Source organism: Portunus trituberculatus, chromosome 48 (genome assembly GCF_017591435.1).
Source record: "Portunus trituberculatus isolate SZX2019 chromosome 48, ASM1759143v1, whole genome shotgun sequence".
NCBI classification, from domain to species: domain Eukaryota; kingdom Metazoa; phylum Arthropoda; class Malacostraca; order Decapoda; family Portunidae; genus Portunus; species Portunus trituberculatus.
The window spans coordinates 15,787,955-15,811,096 of NC_059302.1; the positions used below are offsets into that span (position 1 = coordinate 15,787,955).

General features: G+C 37.1%; 1 protein-coding gene across 1 annotated transcript in view; it reads left to right on the plus strand.

Annotated features, from left to right (window-relative positions):
* Nucleotides 1–23,142, plus strand: part of LOC123498653 (rab3 GTPase-activating protein non-catalytic subunit-like) — a gene marked incomplete in the record, with an annotated part of 100,863 nt that overhangs the window by 46,007 nt on the left and 31,714 nt on the right. The window contains 7 exon segments of the mRNA XM_045245966.1: nt 18,208–18,297; nt 18,896–19,035; nt 19,708–19,876; nt 20,375–20,509; nt 21,548–21,783; nt 22,563–22,649; nt 22,883–23,034. Of these exon segments, the coding sequence (XP_045101901.1) occupies nt 18,208–18,297; nt 18,896–19,035; nt 19,708–19,876; nt 20,375–20,509; nt 21,548–21,783; nt 22,563–22,649; nt 22,883–23,034 (1,009 nt within the window).

The window sequence follows — 23,142 nt, forward strand, 5'->3', positions numbered from 1 at the left end:
ATACACACACACACACACACGAAACGCGGTAGAGGAAGCATGCAATACCGTCGCTCCCGAGAATCAGCTGATCTTCACTACCTTTGTTTGGGTTTACAGTGGCCTGGGCGAAAAGTGTGGACTCAATTTTTTTTTCATAAATACAGTGTTAAATAATAATGAGTAAGAAAGATATGTGACAAGGGAAAGAATGAAAGCTGATGATGACAATGTTGGTGAGGGAGAAAGAGAATTTGAAGGCTTTGATACGGCGCAAACTTCACTATTTGATAGAGTCTTGACTATCGAACGTAAATTAGATAAATTGATAAAGGAGAGTATGGGAATGAAAGAGAATGAAGAACAGGATAAAGAGCTCCAGAAATTGAAAGAAAGGATCAAAAGAGTGGAAGAAACGAAACTAGGCTAAGAACCGAAAATGAAGAATTAAAAGTGGAAATAGCGAACTACAAGAAATTGATGGAAGAAGGACTCAGTAAAGCCGAGAAAGAAAAGAGAAGCTAAAAGATCTAGTTAACAAAGAAGAAGAAAGAGTACAAGACATGATTAAAAAGAAGTACAAGCATGGAGAATCCAAGATAAGAAAGACAAGGAATCATTTCAAGAAGTATTTCAAGAACAGTTAAAAGAAAGAGATGAAAATATGACAAGCAAAATGATAGGAGTCCTCAAGAAAAATAAAATTTAGTAAGAGAAATTTGGAAAAAAAGAAGTGTAGTTATTTTTGGACTGAAAGAAAAAATGTTAAATATAGACCAAGAAAGAAAAGACGAAATGAAATCAGTAAAGACCTACTAAAACATCTGAATGACGAGGATAGACAGAACTTAGAAGAGGAAGTAGAAGAAATCCATAGAATGGGACCATATCAAGAAGGAACAGTGAGACCAATTAAGATATTACTAAAATCACAAGCAGCAGCAGAAGAAGTACTATATAGAAAACAAAACTCAGAGAAACAGAAGGTTGCAAAGATATATATATAAAGAAAAATAGAAATGAGGAGGAAAGGAAGAGACACAATGAACTGGTGGCAGAAGCAAGAGAAAAAATAATGAAAGGTCAGAGGAGGAGAAGAAGGCATTTTTTTGGAGAATTATAGGAGACAGGATAAGGAAATGGTATATAAAAGAGAAAGAAGAGAAAAAATGGAGCAAGTTTAACTAAAATGATAAGAACAAGAGATTAAAATGATGTATACAAACATAGATGGGATTTTATCTAGTAAATTAGAATTAAGAGATTACATAAAGAAAGAAGAACCAGATATTGTATGCCTGGTGGAAACAAAGTTAAATGAGGCAATAAAATAGACATAGATAAAAGGTATAATATATGGAGGAGAGACAGAGTGGGTAAAGGAGGAGGAGGAGTCATGATGATGTTAAGGAAGGAGATAGTGGTAAATCAAGTGGAGTTTGGGAAGGAAAATCAGAAATACTGTATGTTAAGATGCATATTAACAAAAAGGAGTTAACAATCATTGGAACATATGTGCCACCAAAACAAACTCATGGACTAACCAAGAATATAGAGACATGATAGATGACACAATAAGGAGTCTTACAAGAATCATTAAGGAAAGGAGAAAAGTGATATTGGTAGGAGATTTCAACTGTAAGGAGGTAGACTGGGAAAATTATGAAAGTGGTATGGGGAAGATGCCTGGGAGATAGATTCTGAACCTAATGATAGATAATTTGATGGTCCAAAGAGTAAAGGAAAACACAAGATTCAGAGGAAACGATGAGCCGGCAAGATTAGACCTAGTTTTACAAGGGATATACCAATTAACGATGATATAAGATACAAGTGCCCATTGGGAAAGAGTGACCATGTAATATTAGAAATGGATATAGAAGAAGGAAAGGAAGATAGAGATGAATCATACAAAGGAGACCGATTAAATTACAGAAAGGCTGATATTGAGAATCTCAAGAACTATTTTAAAATGTAAACTGGGAGGAGATGGAAAACTCATTAACGGTTCAAGAGAAATATAACTTATTTTTGGAAATATACAAAACTGGGGTCAGGAATATGTTCCAAATATAGACCTAAAGAAGAAGGAAAGAAAGATTGGTTTAATGCAAGATGTGCTAGGGCAAAGGAGAAACGAGATGGAGCATGGAAAAGGTGGAGAAGAAACAGAAATCCAGAAAATAAGGAAAACTTCAAAACAGCAAGAAATGAATATGCTAAGGTGAGAAAGGAAGAAGAAAGAACTATGAAAAGGACATTGTCGAAAATGTAAGGAACAACCAAAATTGTTCTACAGATTCATAAATGGAAAAATAAAACAAAAAAACAATAAAAAGGTTAAAAGGAGAAAACAGAATGGTGGAAGACCCAAAAAGTATGGCAGAACTGTTAAATAGTAAATTTCATGAGGTCTTTACTAAGGAATCCAAATTTGAAAGACCACAGGGTAATAGAGAGACTGTCTATATGAAAGAGATTAAAGTAGCCAAGCTTGAAATAAAAAAGTTGATGACAGAATTGGATGAGGAAAAGGCAATGGGACCGGATGAAGTCTCAGGCAGAATACTGAAAGAATGTAGGGAAGAACTAGCAAGTCCAATATACAACATCATTAAATGCTCAATAGAAAATGGAACAGTGCCAGTGGAGTGGAAAAGAGCTGAGGTGGTTCCCATATATAAGAGCGGAAGGAAGGAAGAACCTTTAAATTACAGACCGGTATCACTAACTAGTGTAATATGCAAGATGTGTGAAAAGTAATAAAGAAGCAATGGATTGAGTTTCTTGAAGACAACAAAATATTATCAAATAGCCAATTTGGTTTTAGAAAAGGTCGGTCATGTGTGACAAATTTATTGAGTTTCTACTCTAGAATAGTTGATAAAGTACAAGAGAGAGAGGGATGGGTTGACTGTATTTATTTAGATCTAAAAAAGGCTTTTGATAAAGTGCCACATGAAAGATTACTATGGAAGTTAGAGGAGAAGGGTGGCTTAAAAGGAAGCACATTGAGATGGATGAAGAATTACTTAAGGGGAGAGAAATAAGGACGATAGTTAAAGATATGAAGTCCAAGTGGAGAACAGTAGACAGCGGAGTGCCACAGGGTCAGTATTGGCACCAATACTTTTTCTCGTATATATAAATGACATGCCAGAGGGAGTGAACAGCTACATAAATCTGTTTATGGACGATGCGAAACTGTGCAGAGTCATTAAACAAAAGAGGATTGTGAAATACTACAGGAAGACTTAAACAAGATCTGGAAATGGAGCAAAAATGGGAGATGGAATTCAATGTGGACAAAAGCCATGTCATGGAAATGGGAAAAGTGAAAGACGACCAGTGGGAATCTATAAGATGGGAGATGGAGTAGAACTAGAAAAAGTAAAAAGGAAAAGGACTTGGGGTGACAATGGAAGAAAATAATCAACCGGTCAGCCATATTGATAGAATTTTCAGAGACGATAATTTGCTAAGGAATATTGGAGTAGCATTTCACTATATGGACAAGGAAATGATGAAGAAATTGATAAGTACTAAAATAAGACCTAGATTGGAATATGCAGGAGTTGTGTGGACTCTCATAAAAAGAAACACATAAGAAAATTAGAGAGACTACAAAAATGGCTACAAGAATGGTTCCAGAATTTAAAGGGATGGCATATGAGGAGAGACTAAAGGAAATGGATCTACCAACCTTGGAGCAGAGAAGAGAGAGAGGGGATCTGATACAAGTTTATAAATTGATTAACGGAATGGATGAAGTGGATAATGAGAAACTGATCCTGAGAGAAGAATATGACTTTAGAAGCACAAGATCGCATAGTAAGAAACTAAGGAAGGGACGATGTCTGAGAGATGTTAAAAATTTAGTTTCCGCAAAGATGTGTTGAGACTTGGAACAGTTTGAGTTAGGAAGTGGTGTCAGCAAAGAGTGTACATAGTTTTAAAGAAAAATTGGATAAGTGTAGATATGGAGACAGGACCACACGAGCATAAAGCCCAGGCCCTGTAAAACTACAACTAGGTAAATACAACTAGGTAAATACACACACACACACACACACACACACACACACACACACACACACACACACACACACACACACATTAAGGGAAGGTGTAGTGCCCCAAGACTGGAAAAGAGCTAACATTGTCCCAATCTATAAATCAGGTAACAAGAGAGACCCATTGAACTATAGACCAGTGTCACTTACAAGTGTGGTAGCTAAGATGTGTGAGAGGGTGGTGAAGACTAGATGGACAGACTTCTTGGAGAAAAATGACATACTTTGTGAGTGTCAATTTGGTTTTAGGAAAGGGCGTTCATGCACGACAAACCTGATATGTTACTATTCGAGGGTGATAGATGTAATACAGGAAAGAGATGGTTGGGCTGATGGAATATATCTGGATTTAAAAAAGGCCTTTGATAAGGTACCACACCAGAGACTGATCTGGAAACTTGAAATGGTAGGAGGAGTGCATGGCAGTTTACTAAAATGGATGGAAGACTTTTGGTAGGAAGAGAAATGAGAACAATAATTAAGGACAGACCATCAGAATGGGGATTGGTGGAGAGTGGAGTTCCACAGGGATCAGTGTTGGCACCAGTAATGTTCGCAGTCTACATAAATGACATGGTGGATGGGGTGTCCAGTTATGTGAGCCTATTTGCAGACGATGCAAAATTGTTAAGAAAAGTGAGATGTGACAAAGATTGCGAACTACTCCAGGAAGACTTGGACAGAATATGGAAATGGAGCTGTACATGGCAAATGGAGTTCAACACGACAAAATGCAAGAAAATAGAGTTTGGCAAGAGTGAAAGAAGAATCAGGAGTATGTACAAGATAGGAAATGAAGACATAAAACCAGTCATGAAGAAAAGACCTTGGGGTGACAATTACCAATGACCTATCGCCAGAGAGACATATAAACAAAATAATTGGAGAAGTATTGAACTTATTGAGGAACATAAGAGTGGCGTTCGTATATCTAGATGAAGAAATGATGAAGAAAATAATTACTGCAATGATAAGACCGAGGCTTGAATATGCAACAATACAGTGGGCTCGAACTTAAAGAAACACATAAGGAAACTAGAGAAAGTACAGAGGGCTGCAACGAAAATGGTGCCTGACTTAAGAGATTTGACTTATGAAGACAGACTGAAAAGAATGCAACTTCCAACCCTGGAAAACAGAAGAGAAAGGGGAGACCTGATAGCAATATACAGAGTGATGATTGGCATGGAAAAATGGATAGGGAAGATCTGTGTATGTGGAATGGAAGAATGTCGAGAGGGCATGGGAAAAACTAAAATGGCCACTTATAGGAGAGATGTGAAAAAATATAGCTTCCCTCATAGAAGGGTGGAAGCATGGAATAGTTTAGACGTGGAAGTGGTCAACGCAAGGAATATTCATGATTTTAAGAAAAGCTGGACATTAATAGATATGGAGACGGGACAACACGAGCATAGCTCTTTTCCGTATGTTACAATTAGGTAAATACAATTAGGTACACACACACACACACACACACACACACACGGGACATCGTCGATGGCGGATGTGGTCGCTGAGCTCAGAGCAATCATCTCTAATTCTACAGTTACCATTGCCTAAGAGTAACCAAGGTGGGAAAGGAGCTGGTAATGTTTGTCCCGTCTCCATATAGTCATGTTAACTGTTGATTAGCAAAATAATGTCCAGGAAGGTAAATATAAACTGTAGCCTGCGTTTGAGCCATCAGCTGGTTTGTTTACATCTGCGCAACATGGCGGCCGTGAACTCGAAAGATGAATCAGACTTCACAGGATTTCAAGGAATAATGGAGAAGAGCGCTTATGTGAAGAAAATTCTGGAGTTGGAAGGTAAAATTGAAAAACTGTTTGAAAAGTATGGGGCCTGGAAACGAGTTATGACAATGTAATGAAAGAGTGTGCCGATATGAAGAAGGAAAATGAAGCACTGAAAGAGGAAGTTAAGCTAATTAAAGTGAATTGCGAAAATGTGGAGAATCTCTAGGAAAAGTGATGGAGAAGCAGGCTGAATGGAAAAAAGTCAGGAAGTGGAAAGAAAGGAGGTAAATTACAAAGTTGCAAGTCTGGAAAAGGAAATCAAAGAGTCTGGGAGAAAACTTTGGGCCTTGCTGAAATTATAGATCAACAGATCATAGAAGAGAAGATTGCTGAGAAAGTGGTGAAGGTTATTAAATCAAATGAGACATTGGTGAGGGAAACTGTAGACAAAAGAGATGTGTGGTGATATTTGGTGTGGAGGAGGATAAGACACCGAGTAAAATGAGAGAGAGAAAAACATAAAAAGGTGATAAATAATATCATTAATGTGGTGCAGGAGGAGGAAAAGACCTAGTACAAGAAATAGAGGACTTCCATAGAATTGGAAAGTTCACAAGAGAAGGTATGAGGCCAATAAGAATCAAACTTAAGTCACAAAAGGATGTAGATGAATTGGTGGAGAAGTCATGGAGGCTAGCCCAGCAGGAAACAACAAGGAAGATTTGGTTGAGAAGAGATCTCGGTGAAAAGGAAAGAGAAATGTTAAATGAGTTGAGAAAGGAGGCTTTGAAAAAAATGAAGAGAGGACAGAAGAGGAGAAGAAAGAGTTTTCTGGAGAATCTTGGATATGAGACTGAGGAAGTGGTTCATAACCCAGAAAAGTACAGCAAGAAAGGACTAAAGAAACTTACGTATGAGCGGAATGTAATGTATTCCAACATAAATGGAGTGATATCGGGATTTTAGAACTCAACGATTACTTGAGGGACAAGAACCCAGATATTGTGGGTCTTACTGAAACAAAACTGAGAGAGGAGAAGACCTGATGATGGTTGGAGAAGGAAATATAATGTTTGGAAAAGAAATAGAGTAGGTAAGATGGGAGGAGGAGTGATGTTGCTGGTTAAAAAGATATAAAGGTGGATCAAGTGAAAGAAGGTATGGGAAAGGCAGAAGTGCTAAAGATCAGAGCAGAAACTAATGAAGGAAAAAGAGGCACTACATAGTGGTGTACGTACCACCTAAGACAAATGCATGGTCAGTACAGGAATATGAAGAAATGATAAGTGATACAGGAACATGTCTGGAAGAAATGTTGGGTGGCTGTGAACGAACTATAATGATGGGAGATTTTAATTGTAAAGAGGTGTGTTGGGAGGACTGGTCAATGGAAGGATCAGAGACAACATGGGAAATACACTATTGACACTGGCAATGGAAAATGTGTTAACTCAGTGGGTCAAAGAAGATACTAGGTTTGGAGGAGAGGGAGCATCGTCAAGACTGGACTTGGTCTTTAGTACAGAGCCAATGGTCATTGAGGAGATGAGGGTGGAGTGCCCTTTAGCAAAGAGTGATCATGCAGTTTTGGAGTTCAAGGTGATAGATGAAGAGAAATCTAGAAGAAATGAAGAATATAAAGTGGGAAGATGGAATTATGCCAAGACAGATTTTGGAAACCTAAAGAAATTCTTTCAAGAGACAAATTGGATGAAATTCAAGAGTGCTAAGGAGCAAATGAAAAGTGGAAGGAATTTATAAAAATATACAAAGAAGGTGAGAAAAATTTGTACCAATAAGACAACATAGAGAAGTTGGAAAGCAGGACTGGTTTAACGATAGATGTGAAAAGGCTAGAACAAGAAAAGAGGATGCATGGAAGAGGTGGAGAAGGAAAAGACGGATTAAGCAGTGGGAAAGTTACAAAAGAGCAAGAAATGAATATGTGTTGATTAGAAGAGAAGAAAGAAAGAAACAAGAAAAGGATATAATTGATAAATGTAAAGACCAACCAAGGCTTTTTACAGACATGTGAACAACAACATCAAAAATAGAGAAAGTATTGAAAGTTTAGAAGTAAATGGAGTATGCAGTGAAGATCCCAGGAAATGGCAGAGGCTATGAATGGATGCTTTCGGAAGGTATTCACAAAGGAGACTGCTTTTGACAAACCACTGGTAATGGAACAGAAAGGGATTATGAAGGAGTTTCAAGTAACTGTGGAGGAGATCAAGAATATGATGGGGAGTTTAGAAGTGAGAAAAGCTGTGGGACCTGATGGGGTATCAGGATGGATTTTAAGAGAATGCAGGAGCAACTGGCAGAAAAAGTTTGTGAAGTAATTGATGCCTCATTAAGGGAAGGTGTAGTGCCCCAAGACTGGAAAAGAGCTAACATTGTCCCAATCTATAAATCAGGTAACAAGAGAGACCCATTGAACTATAGACCAGTGTCACTTACAAGTGTGGTAGCTAAGATGTGTGAGAGGGTGGTGAAGAATAGATGGACAGACTTCTTGGAGAAAAATGACATACTTTGTGAGTGTCAATTTGGTTTTAGAAAAGGCGTTCATGCACGACAAACCTGATATGTTACTATTCGAGGGTGATAGATGTAATACAGGAAAGAGATGGTTGGGCTGATGGAATATATCTGGATTTAAAAAAGGCCTTTGATAAGGTACCACACGGAGACTGATCTGGAAACTTGAAATGGTAGGAGGAGTGCATGGCAGTTTACTAAAATGGATGGAAGACTTTTGGTAGGAAGAGAAATGAGAACAATAATTAAGGACAGACCATCAGAATGGGGCTTGGTGGAGAGTGGAGTTCCACAGGGATCAGTGTTGGCACCAGTAATGTTCGCGGTCTACATAAATGACATGGTGGATGGGGTGTCCAGTTATGTGAGCCTATTTGCAGACGATGCAAAATTGTTAAGAAAAGTGAGATGTGACAAAGATTGCGAACTACTCCAGGAAGACTTGGACAGAATATGGAAATGGAGCTGTACATGGCAAATGGAGTTCAACACGACAAAATGCAAGAAAATAGAGTTTGGCAAGAGTGAAAGAAGAATCAGGAGTATGTACAAGATAGGAAATGAAGACATAAAACCAGTCATGAAGAAAAAGACCTTGGGGTGACAATTACCAATGACCTATCGCCAGAGAGACATATAAACAAAATAATTGGAGAAGTATTGAACTTATTGAGGAACATAAGAGTGGCGTTCGTATATTTAGATGAAGAAATGATGAAGAAAATAATTACTGCAATGATAAGACCGAGGCTTGAATATGCAACAATACAGTGGGCTCGAACTTAAAGAAACACATAAGGAAACTAGAGAAAGTACAGAGGGCTGCAACAAAATGGTGCCTGACTTAAGAGATTTGACTTATGAAGACAGACTGAAAAGAATGCAACTTCCGACCCTGGAAAACAGAAGAGAAAGGGAGACCTGATAGCAATATACAGAGTGATGATTGGCATGGAAAAATGGATAGGGAAGATCTGTGTATGTGGAATGAAAGAATGTCGAGAGGGCATGGGAAAAACTAAAATGGCCACTTATAGGAGAGATGTGAAAAATATAGCTTCCCTCATAGAAGGGTGGAAGCATGGAATAGTTTAGACGTGGAAGTGGTCAACGCAAGGAATATTCATGATTTTAAGAAAAGCTGGACATTAATAGATATGGAGACGGGACAACACGAGCATAGCTCTTTTCCGTATGTTACAATTAGGTAAATACAATTAGGTAAATACACACACACACACAAAACACATGTTATGGAAATGGGAAAGAGTGAAAGAGATGGGAATCTATAAGATGGGAGATCAGTAGAACTAGAGAAAGGAAAAAGGAAAAGGACTTAGGAGTGAGATGAAAGAAAACAATCAAGGTAAGCCATATTGATAGAATTTTAGAGAAACATATACATGATTAAAACAATGGACAAATGTGTGAAGATGTAGATTGCAAAAGTGTTCTTTGCAAAAAAGAAAAACTGTATGAAATGTGAAAATAGAAAATGATGAGAAGTTCAAAGAGACTGGAAGAGTGATTGACTGGTTGACTACTAGGTTTAGGAGGCATGGATAGGTTAAGAAGTGGGAAGGGTACAAATGATAAAAAGCCGTGGTAAGCACTGGACAATGTTCGCTGTTGGTTGAAAAGAGGACTGAAGATTAAACATGGGAGAAGCTGATGATGGAGAAAGGACAATAATTTGAGGAACAGACAATGCGCATTTTAATAAATGTCTGTAGATTAAAGGACTCAGAATTTGTCCGTAGAAATTGATGGGAGGTCCGTTGTTTCGAGGGTCGAGTGTAATTTGCTAAAGAATATTGGAGTAGCATTTCACTACATGGACAAAGAAATGATGAAGAAATTGATAAGTACTATTATAAGACCCAGATTGGAATATGCAGGAGTAGTGTGGATCAAAAAGAAACACATAAGAAAGTTGGAGAGACTACAAAAAATGGCTACAAGAATGGTTCCAGAATTTGAAGGGATGACATACGAGGAGAGACTAAAGGCTATGGATCTGCCAACCCTGGAACAAAGAAGGGAGAGAGGAGATCTGATACAAGTTTATAAATTGACCAACGGAATGGACCAAGTGGATAATGAGAAACTGATCCTGAGAGAAGAATATGACATTCGAAGCACAAGATCGCATAGTAAAAAGCTGAGAAAAGGAAGATGTCTGAGAGATGTTAAAAATATAGTTTCCAAAGATGTATTGAGACGTGGAACAGTTTAAATGAAGAAGTAGTGTCTGCAAGAGTGTGCATACTTTTAAAGTAAGATTGGATAAGTGTAGATATGGAGACAGGGCCACACGAGCATAAAACCTAGGCCCTGTAAAACTACAACTAGGTAAATACAACTAGGTAGGTAAATACACACACACACACACACACACACACACACACACACACACACACAGAGAGAGAGGAAGAAGAATACTGTCGCTGAGAATCAGCTGATCTTCACTACCTTTGTTTGGGTTTACAGTGGTCTGGGCGAAAAGTGTGGACTCATTTTTTATTTCATGAATACAGTGTTAAATAATAATGAGTGAGAAAGATATTCCATCTAAATGCAGGTATGTGACAAGGGAAAGAATGAAAGCTGATGATGACAATGTTGGTGAGGGAGAAAGAGAATTTGAAGGCTTTGATACGGCGCAAACTTCACTATTTGATAAGAGTCTTGACTATCGAACATAAATTAGATAAATTGATAAAGGAGAATATGGGAATGAAAGAGAATGAAGAACAGGATAAAGAGCTCCAGAAATTGAAAGAAAGGATAAAACGGGTGGAAGAAAACGAAACTAGGCTAAGAACCGAAAATGAAGAATTAAAAGTGGAAGTAGCGAAAGAAAAAGAGAAGCTAAAAGATCTAGCTAACAAAGAAGAAGAAAGAGTACAAAATGTAATTAAAAAAGAAGTACAAGCATGGAGAATCCAAGATAAGAAAGACAAGGAATCATTTCAAAAAGTATTTCAAGAACAGTTAAAAGAAAGAGATGAAAATATGACAAGCAAAATGATAGGAGTCATCAAGAAAAAAGAAAATTTAGTAAGAGAAATTGCAGAAAAAAAGAAGTGTAATTATTTTTGTACTGAAAGAAAAGAATGTTAAATATAGACCAAGAAGGGAAAAAGACAAAATGAAATCAGTAAAAGACCTACTAAAACATCTGAATGACAAGGATAGACAGAACTTAGAAGAGGAAGTAGAAGAAATCCATAGGATGGGACCATATCAAGAAGGAACAGTGAGACCAATTAAGATATTACTAAAATCACAAGCAGCAGCAGAAGTACTATATAGAAAAACAAAACTCAGAGAAACAGAAGGTTGCAAAGATATATATATAAAGAAAAATAGAAATGAGGAGGAAAGGAAGAGAGACAATGAACTGGTGGCAGAAGCAAGAGAAAAAAATAATGAAAGGTCAGAGGAGGAGAAGAAGGCATTTTTTTGGAGAATTATAGGAGACAGGATAAGGAAATGGTATATAAAAGAGAAAGAAGAGAAAAAATGGAGCAAGTTTAACTAAAAATGATAAGAACAAGAGATTAAAAATGATGTATACAAACATAGATGGGATTTTATCTAGTAAATTAGAATTAAGAGATTACATAAAGAAAGAAGAACCAGATATTGTATGCCTGGTGGAAACAAAGTTAAATGAGGCAATAAAAATAGACATAGATAAAAGGTATAATATATGGAGGAGAGACAGATAAAAGGTATAATATATGGAGGAGAGACAGAGTGGGTAAAGGACGAGGAGTCATGATGATGTTAAGGAAGGAGATAGTGGGAAATCAAGTGGAGTTTGGGGAAGGAAAATCAGAAATACTGTATGTTAAGGTACATATTAATAAAAAGGAGTTAACAATCATTGGAACATATGTGCCACCAAAAACAAACTCATGGACTAACCAAGAATATAGAGACATGATAGATGATACAATAAGGAGTGTTACAAGAATTATTAAGGAAAGGAGAAAAGTGATATTGGTAGGAGATTTCAACTGTAAGCAGGTAGACTGGGAAAATTATGAAAGTGGTATGGGGGAAGATGCCTGGGGAGATAGATTCCTGAACCTAATGATAGATAATTTGATGGTCCAAAGAGTAAAGGAAAACACAAGATTCAGAGGAAACGATGAGCCGGCAAGATTAGACATAGTTTTTACAAGGGATATACCAATTAACGATGATATAAGATACAAGTGCCCATTGGGAAAGAGTGACCATGTAATATTAGAAATGGATATAGAAGAAGGAAAGGAAGATAGAGATGAATCATACAAAGGAGACCGATCTATTTTAAAAACGTAAACTGGGAGGAGATGGAAAACTCATTAACAGTTCAAGAGAAATATAATTTTTTTTTGGAAATATACAAAACTGGGGTCAGGGAATATGTCCCTAAATATAGACCTAAAGAAGAAGGAAAGAAAGATTGGTTTAATGCAAAGTGTGCTAGGTCAAAAGGAGAAACGAGATGGAGCATGGAAAAGGTAGAGAAGAAACAGAAATCCAGAAAATAAGGAAAACTTCAAAACAGCAAGAAATGAATATGCTAAGGTGAGAAAGGAAGAAGAAAGGAACTATGAAAAGGACATTGTCGAAAAATGTAAGGAACAGCCAAAATTGTTCTACAGATTCATAAATGGAAAAATAAGACAAAAAGAAACAATAGAAAGGAGAAAACGGAATGGTGGAAGACCCAAAAAGCATGGCAGAACTGTTAAATAGTAAATTTCATGAGGTCTTTACTAAGGAATCTAAATTTGAAAGACCACAGGGTAATAGAAAGACTGTCTATATGAAAGAGATTAAAGTAACCAAGCTTGAAATAAAAAAGTTGATGACGGAACTAGATGAGGAAAAGGCAATGGGACCGGATGAAGTCTCAGGCAGAATACTGAAAGAATGTAGGGAAGAACTAGCAAGTCCTATATACAACATCATAAAATGCTCAATTGAAAATGGAACAGTGCCAGTGGAGTGGAAAAGAGCTGAGGTGGTTCCCATATATAAGAGCGGAAGGAAGGAAGAAACTTTAAATTACAGACCGGTATCACTAACTAGTGTAATATGCAAGATGTGTGAAAAAGTAATAAAGAAGCAATGGGTTGAGTTTCTTGAAGACAACAAAATATTATCGAATAGCCAATTTGGTTTTAGAAAAGGTCGGTCATGTGTGACAAATTTATTGAGTTTCTACTCTAGAATAGTTGATAAAGTATAAGAGAGAGAGGGATGGGTTGACTATATTTATTTAGATCTAAAAAAGGCGTTTGATAAAGTGCCACATGAAAGATTACTATGGAAGTTAGAGGAGAAGGGTGGCTTAAAAGGAAGCACATTGAGATGGATGAAGAATTACTTAAGGGGGAGAGAAATAAGGACGATAGTTAAAGATATGAAGTCCAAGTGGAGAACAGTAGACAGCGGAGTGCCACAGGGGTCAGGATTGGCGCCAATACTTTTTCTCGTATATATAAATGACATGCCAGAGGAGTGAACAGCTACATAAATCTGTTTATGGACGATGCGAAACTGTGCAGAGTCATTAAACAAAAGAGGATTGTGAAATACTACAGGAAGACTTAAACAAGATCTGGAAATGGAGCAAAAAATGGGAGATGGAATTCAATGTGGACAAAAGCCATGTCATGGAAATGGGAAAAAGTGAAAGACGACCAGTGGGAATCTATAAGATGGGAGATGGAGTAGAACTAGAAAAAGTAAAAAGGAAAAGGACTTGGGAGTGACAATGGAAGAAAATAATCAACCGGTAAGCCATATTGATAGAATTTTCAGAGACGTATAATTTGCTAAGGAATATTGGAGTAGCATTTCACTATATGGACAAGGAAATGATGAAGAAATTGATAAGCACTAAAATAAGACCTAGATTGGAATATGCAGGAGTTGTGTGGACTCCCCATAAAAAGAAACACATAAGAAAATTAGAGAGACTACAAAAAATGGCTACAGGAATGGTTCCAGAATTTAAAGGGATGACATATGAGGAGAGACTAAAGGCTATGGATCTACCAACCTTGGAGCAGAGAAGAGAGAGAGGGGATCTGATACAAGTTTATAAATTGATTAACGGAATGGATGAAGTGGATAATGAGAAACTGGTCCTGAGAGAAGAATATGATTTTAGAAGCACAAGATCGCATAGTAAGAAACTAAGGAAGGGACGATGTCTGAGAGATGTTAAAAAATTTAGTTTCCCGCTAAGATGTGTTGAGACTTGGAACAGTTTGAGTGAGGAAGTGGTGTCAGCAAAGAGTGTACATAGTTTTAAAGAAAAATTGGATAAGTGTAAATATGGAGACGGGACCACACGAGCATAAAGCCCAGGCCCTGTAAAACTACAACTAGGTAAATACAACTAGGTAAATACACACAAGGATACTTTACAGAGTTTGGAAAGTGTATTATCTGGAAAAAGAAAGGTGATACTAGTAGGAGATTTTAATTGTAAGGAGGTGGATTGGGAAAATCTAGTAAGTGGTGTTGGAGAGGAAGCATGGGGAGAGAGATTCCTTAATCTAATGATGGAAAATATGATGGAACAGAGGGTGAAGGAAAATACTAGATATAGAGGAGATGATGAACCGGCTAGACTGGATTTGGTGTTAACAAGAGAAGTGTACCTATGTGGGGATATACAATACAAATGTCCTTTGGGAAAGAGTGATCATGTGGTTATCGAAATGCAGATAGCAACAAAACAGCGAAGGAAAGACGAGACATACATGAGTGGTAGATTGAATTATAGAAAGATGGACACAGAAAGTTTGAAAACTTATTTCAGAAAATTAGTTTGGGAGATGTTACAAATCAGAGAAGTGCAAAGAAAATATGAGATTTTTATGAAACATTATAAAGGAGTTATGAAATTTGTACCAAAGTATAAACCGAGAGAGGAAGGAAGAAAGGATTGGTTTAATGCAACTTGTGTTAAGGCTAAGGAAAAGAGAGATGTGGCTTGGAAAAGATGGAAAAAGTGCAGGAATATACTAAATAAGGAGAATTATAGACTGGCGAGAAATGAGTATGTGAGGGTAAGGAGGGAGGAAGAAAGAAAATTTGAAAAATATATTGTAGACAAGAGTAAGCAACATCCAAAATTGTTTTACAGGTTCATAAATTATAAAGTTAAAAAGAGAGAGTCCATTGAAAGGTTAAAAGGAGAGCAAGGGATAGTAGATGACCCTAAGAATATCGCAGAATTGCTAAATAATAGGTTTCAGCAAGTATTTACTAAAGAAACAATGTTTGTAAACCCTCAGAATGTACAAAGAAATGTGCACATGGATGACATTAAGATACCTAAAAAGGAGTTATATAAAATGTTGGAGGAACTTAAAGATGATAAAGCGATGGGACCAGATGAAGTTTCAGGAAAATTATTGAAGGAATGTAGAGAAGAATTGATTGATCCATTATATGATATTATAAGGTGCTCATTAGAAACAGGGAAAGTACCAGTAGAGTGGAAAAGAGCTGAAGTGGTGCCCATTTATAAGGGAGGCAGTAAGGAAGAGCCTCTTAACTATAGACCTGTGTCTTTAACAAGTGTGGTCGGTAAGATTTGTGAGAGGGTGATAAAGAAATATTGGATATGGTTCCTGGAGGATCATAAGTTATTATCGGATCATCAATTTGGCTTTAGGAAAGGGAGGTCATGTGTAACAAATCTACTGAGCTTTTATTCAAGAGTGGTTGACAAAATACAAGAGAGAGAGGGATGGATGGACTGTGTATATTTGGATTTAAAGAAAGCTTTTGACAAGGTACCTCACATGAGACTGCTATGGAAATTAGAGATTTATGGAGGACTGAAAGGAAAAGTGTTAAAGTGGATGGAAAACTACTTGAGATGGAGGGAGATGAGAACGGTAATAAGGGATGCAAAGTCGGACTGGTTGGTGGTGGAGAGTGGAGTCCCACAAGGTTCAGTGCTGGCACCAATACTTTTCCTTGTATATATTAATGACATGCCAGAGGGAGTAAACAGTTATATTAATTTGTTTGCGGATGATGCGAAGTTGTGTAGGTGTGTGAAGAGTGAAGAAGATTGTGAAATTTTACAGGCAGATCTGGATAAGATTTGGGAGTGGAGCAAGAGGTGGGAAATGGAATTTAATCTGAGCAAAAGTCATGTGATGGAGATGGGGAAGAGTGGAAGACGGCCAAGAGGGTCATATAAGATGGGTGAAGGAGTAGTGTTGAAAAAGGTGGAAAAGGAAAAGGATTTGGGAGTGATAATACAAGACCATGGGCAGTTTGAGGCTCATATTGATAAGATGTTTGGAGAAACGTATAATTTGATAAGAAATATTGGATTAGCCTTTCATTATATGGATAAAGATATGATGAAGAAATTAATTAGTACGGTAATTAGACCAAGATTGGAATATGCTGGAGTGGTTTGGTCCCCTTATAAAAAGAAGCATATAAGGAAGTTGGAGAGATTGCAGAGAATGGCAACAAAATGGTTCCGGAATTGGCAGAAATGACCTATGAGGAGAGATTAAAAGAAATGAATTTGCTTACCTTGGAACAAAGAAGAGAAAGAGGAGATTTAATACAGGTTTATAAACTGTTGAACGGACTGGATGAAGTGGATAATGAGCAAATGATGTTGAGAGAGGAAAACTTAAATAGAACTACAAGATCGCATAGTAAAAAGATAGCCAAGGGAATATGCTTGAAGGATGTGAAGAAATATAGTTTCCCACAAAGATGTGTGGAGGTGTGGAATGGTTTGAGTGAGGAGGTGGTGTCAGCGAGGAGTGTGCATAGTTTTAAAGGAAAGTTGGATGTGTGTAGATATGGAGACGTGGCCACACGAGTATGATACCCAGGCCCTGTAAAATTACAACTAGGTGAATACAACTAGGTGAATACACACACACACACACACACACACGGCCCGGTAGCTCAGTGGTTAGAGCGCTGGCTTCACAAGCCAGATGACCGAGGTTCGATTCCCCGGCCGGGTGGAGATATTTGGGTGTGTGTCCTTTCACGTGTAGCCTCTGTTCACCTAGCAGTGAGTAGGTATGGGATGTAAATCGAGGAGTTGTGACCTTGTTGTCTCGGTGTGTGCCTGGTCTCAGGCCTATCCGAAGATAGACAATGAGCTCTGAGCTCGTTCCGTAGGGTAACGTCTGGCTGTCTCGTCAGAGACTGCAGCAGATCAAACAGTGAATTACACACACATGATAGGTAAATACGTATTTACACTTGCTAAGTCAGCTGTGTAAAACACTGATCTTGACAACAGCAGTGCCATGGCACATGTACCTGTTTCATGTCTTGAATAATTTAGACGATGTAAGAGGTACATATATCATGGGTATTGTAACAGGTATATAAAGAAAGTGGCTTGAAATTATTAAGCAGTTCGGTACCAAGACGTGTTTTCATATTCATTCTGGTTACTATTTGGTGATTTTATGCAGCTTCAGAAACTTATGTGGGAATTAAAGTAGTGAAGACTCTGTGAATGAATTTTCTGACCTCTATAGACCCTTCCTAATATAAATAAAATTGTCTAATCATACCCCAAAACTCATCGTAAAAATACGTCCCAGTACTGAAGGGGTTAAATTGAAAGACAAAATATGCTTACCGGTGCACTCAGGATAAAACAGCAAAAAAAAAGGAAAGAAAATAAAGTTAAAACTGTCCAACTTCTGATATTTAGCTTGTCTGTGTCAGATTTATTGGATATTAAACTTGTTTGGATCTGATTTAAGAAGATTTTATTGTATTTATTAAACTAAGGTTAGCATTTAAGGATACTCATTATGGCTTGCCTTAAAGCTGCATTTTCATATTTTCAGTGGCTGGCTGTTTGGGAAAAGCAAGAATAAAGAAACTGATCCATCAAAGATGAAACCAAAAATTGAACCAGCAACTCCCTTGCCATACAGGTAGCCTTATTCTCTTGGTATTTTAGACAATATTAAAGATAGTGGTATGAGGAGATTAATTTGCCCTTTCCTAGAATCTATCTTTAAAATAAATTTCTAGTATTTATCTGTTCCTTATGTATTCCTTTTTATGTAATGACAAAAACTATATGTCAGAGTGGAAGTGTCACATACTTTACATAAGAGCTGATGTGAGAAATATATATCATGTCAGCTACTTTTTTGAGTAATTCTATTTTTAGGTTTATGTATTTTTTGCTTTGTCTAAAATGTTTTCCTTTGTTACTAAATGTAAAGCCATTTCTACTGAAAATCAGAATTTAGTTTATTGGTAACTATTTCATGCTTCAAATTAAAAAAGATATCTACTAAATTGACATATCCATAAGTATGGATACCACAATAAATTGATTTGTGTCAAGTAAATTTCCTACTGCACAGGATATAGTGCTTTGTAGATGGTAGTTTTTTATAATATGCATTAGACCAAACAAGGAGGAAATATTGATGGATGTCTCCTGAACTGCAACCTGGCAAGCTAGGATAGAACTCATTAGCAGTCATTTATTAATTTTTGGATTGTTTGTTTCTTTGTCAGATGGTCCTTACCAGACAAGCCACGTCTAGGTCTCTCCATTAGTATGAGCTCCAGTAGGCGTCTGGCTACCATAACAGATGACTTGGGACGTGTCACTCTCTTAGACGTGCAGAAAGGCATTGCTGTTCGAATGTGGAAAGGTAAATTAGGGAGGAAGAGATATAAGATAATATGGAAAGGTAAAACTGTGTGGAAAAGTGTAAAATAATATGGAAAGAAAATGTAAATGCACATGGAAACGTAGAAATTTAATAAATAAAAGCTGGAAGAATATGATCAGGTAATAAGATTTTACTCATAGTCATATATCAGAAAGACAAACTAATGTGGACAGAGATATGTGGAAGGGTGAAGTAGTTTTGTGTGATGATTACTCTTTTGAAAATATGGTATTTATCAAGTGACGGGAGAATTCACTATTGTATGGACATTTTTTTATACAAAAACAGAAAGATGAGCAGTAGAATAAGTGTTCTTAGTGTATCATCATGTTAAGCTCTTCAAATTTCCTTCATGATAGTCCCTAGATATTAAAAGAACATGCAGGTGTTTCTCATTTGAAAGGATGAAGACCTGAATGATATCACTGATATTGTTGTGATAGATGTTCAAAATCTTAAGAAGTATGATAGAGAGTCCAATTTTGAAAGAATACATTAGATTTCTCAGATACATGAAAAGTTCCGGAATTAAGTGGGTCCCATTATATTTGCTTCTTCTGAGAATCATTGAAGAATTCTTCATATTAGTAATGCTAAGAAACACATTGCAGCATCTTTCAGATAAAAACTAACTACTGAAACACTGTGCAGGTTACCGTGATGCTGACTGTGGCTGGGTGGAGGTGGAGGGTGAGTGGGGTGGCACTAAGCGCTGGGTTACCTTCCTGCTTATTTATGCTCCACGTCGAGGTCTGCTGGAAGTTTGGATGCCACAGCAGGGACCCAGGGTGGCAGCCTTTAATGTTCCTAAACAGTCAAAGTAGGTTACCATCATTATGATTGTTTTCAGTATTCAGTCATTGTTATTACCTTCAATCATCATTGCTAATCATTATGGCATGTTGTAGGACATCAAATTTTGACATTTTTCTTACTTTGTGCTTAAGTTTTTAATTTATTGATATGCTCTTTTTCACTTTATTTTGATTGATAAAGTAAATTTTTTGTAGCATTAACTGTAACTAATGTATTCCCTCCTGAAATCATTAATCTGAGCACATATAGCTGCTCTCTCTCTCTCTCTCTCTCTCTCTCTCTCTCTCTCTCTCTCTCTCTCTCTCATGTTCATTTTTTCTTTTTTGAAAGAAAAAATTTTTTCTGATCTCTTGTAGCAACTCTTACACACAACGTTTTGCATCCGCTGACAGAAAGGTTGGAATGTTGGTTTGCCTTGCCCATTCATAGTGTGTTTTACAATATATTTCTCTAAGAAACCCACACCTGTAGGAACAACATCCTATTATTTTTTTCTTACTAGATTGATCTACACTCCCCACACTCTACTTGGAGCCAACAGTATGAGGGGTGTGCGGTGCAAAGTGTTTCCTGTCATTTTCATCACCCCCGATGGTACAATGAGTGAAGTGAACATCCCCTTCCACCTTGCTCTGGGGTGAGTTGATGACCAGTGTACTTTAGTGCTCAGGGATACATTGTCAGTGTTAAGTATTATGAGCAGATATTAGGATGAGATTTGTTCCAGTGGTGTTGAAATCATCAATAATCTATGAAAAATAGCAGGTATGGTCACTGAGAACTGCAAGTCTTAGAGAAACTGGTATTTCTTTGTGATGTCAAGCTTGAAATGAATGCTTATGTAGTATGTTTTAATATTTTAGAATTTCCATATTCTAAGGACTGTGCCAATATGATCTGTATTTTCAGTAAGAAATGACAATATGGTTAGAGATAACTTTATTTTTTATATGGATATGATACTGTACAAAATAAGATGTTTTGTATCCTGTTGTTATTATAGAAAATGCTGCATAGTATTTTCCAGTTTATTCATTCTCTTAATGTAAATATGTACAAAGAGTATAGCTTGTAATGAGAAGGATGTGGTGTGTGGAAGCAAAGGATAAGGCATAACACTGTTGTACTTGGCTACTTATCAGTGACACAGTAGCCATCAGGTGGGCTGCAGGTGTTAAAGGTTAGAAATTGCCTCAATGGAGTTTGAGGTGCAGCTAAGTTTGTTTGTTACCTCAGTGTTGGCTCTCTGATTATTCATGAGCATCCACCAAGTTTTGAAATGACAATGAAGTTTTGTTGCATCACCAAGCCATTTCATGATAATAGTCTTATAGCCATAACAAGGCTATTGATGATGCATTTTCACCCTCTGCTGTTAATTCAAAGCATTAGGTGTTCTGGAAGGCTCTATTGTTGCTGACCTATGTTGAAAGTTGGGCCAGGATGAAAGGTACTTTTCTCTTTGATGCTGAAGATGATTGTGTTGTCTTAAAGTTCAGAATAGTAGGGTATACCTTATGAAATTATTTGCTTTAATAGTAACAATATGTTAGGTTATATATAGTTTAAGTTTTTGCTTATTATGACCATACACATAATTTGTGCTCAATGATTACTTTGGGTAATGTATTCATAATTCTTACATTATACTTTTTTTTATGCATTTTCAATGCAGAGGGAAGACCAGTAAGCGTGCCCGAGACCTTCACCTGCTCAAGACCCTCAAGTCCCATCTCAAAGGTGGCAATGAGGAGATGATGTTGACAGTAATGTCTGAGATTAAAACAATGACAGTAAGGAAGCAGGCTGTGCTGACCCTCATCCTCTCACAGCACCTTACTGTATCACTGCTGCACGGGCTTCTGGATCTTTTTCTACCTATCTATGGTGTAGAGGAAGAAGTAGAAGCTAGTGAGTAGTGAGGGTTTTTTATGAAACTTACTTCATTCATTCATTCATTCATTCATTCATTCATTCATTCGAGAGAGAGAGAGAGAGAGAGAGAGAGAGAGAGAGAGAATAATGTAAGTAGTAAGAAAGATAATCAGTGGCGGCTCGTGTATAGGTACAGTGGAACTGCAGCACCCTCTATTTCCACTTGATATTATCAATAATATTCAATATAATGATTTTCCTTTAATTTTTTCTCTGTACTTGTACAATACATAATCCTTAAGTTTAATCTCAGTAGCAATCCCTTAGTAAAAGAAAAAAAATCTTTGTATGGAACTGTGCACATCACAGTTTCAGCAGTGTGGAGTTTGGCTGCTTTTTGCATGTGCATGTAGGAGGCTGTGAGGGAGAGGGAGCACTGTCATTTCTGCAGTGTCAACCTTTTTTGTGCTGGTGGAAGGTAGTATTTATTTTTTACTCCAAGTGTGTTGTGCTTAAAAAATGGTGTACCAAGGAGAAAATTATTTTTCTTTTTGCACAAATTAAAATATGAAGAATGAATTTTATTTCTAAATGAATGTTATTCTGATGGCCACAGCAGCACAATTGGCAGACGGGGCGAGGGAGAGAACAGGGAGCCTTTGTTTACAATCACGTGTGGATGTTCGACTATCAAGGTTTTTTCGAGAATTAAATAGAACTTTTGCGTTCAAGTATCGAAAAGTTTGACTATTAAGATGTTTGAGTATTGAGTCAAAACTGTATTGAAAATGTATAAACTTGTTCTCTGAATCCAGACAAAACACTGCGTTCACGAGTGTCGACTGAACCTGTTTACAACCGTCTGCTGCAGCACTGCCACCATCTATCAGGCGTTTATGGCAGTAAGCAAGGCGAAGATTGTTTAAAATAATTTGTTGGCCATCCAGACTCAAATTATTAAATTCTTACCTGAACACTGTCCGAATAAACCAAAATTTGGATAAACAAGGTCCGGATAAATGAGTCGAGTGTATTCACTTGTTCAAATTGTCTTTTTATAAATATGGATCATCCCCAACTGTGCAATGAATGGGATTGTGGGGAATTAAGTGATACAAATTCACAAATTTTATAGGGGAGGATATTCACACTTTGGACCATGAAAGCCGCCTATTTGGGCAGCAGTTGGTGCGTCTGAGGCAGCTGCTGGATTTGTACTTGGTGCTGAGCAAACTCCATGCAGCTCGAGAAGCCTCTCCTGATCCTGAGGATGATGTATTGGTGGAGGTTAGTGGAATAAAGTGGATGGTAAATATAGTCTGGTCATGTTCACTCCTTTTTCTTACTCTTTTCTTCTTCAGTTGATACATGTCAAATATTTTGCCTTAACTTTCA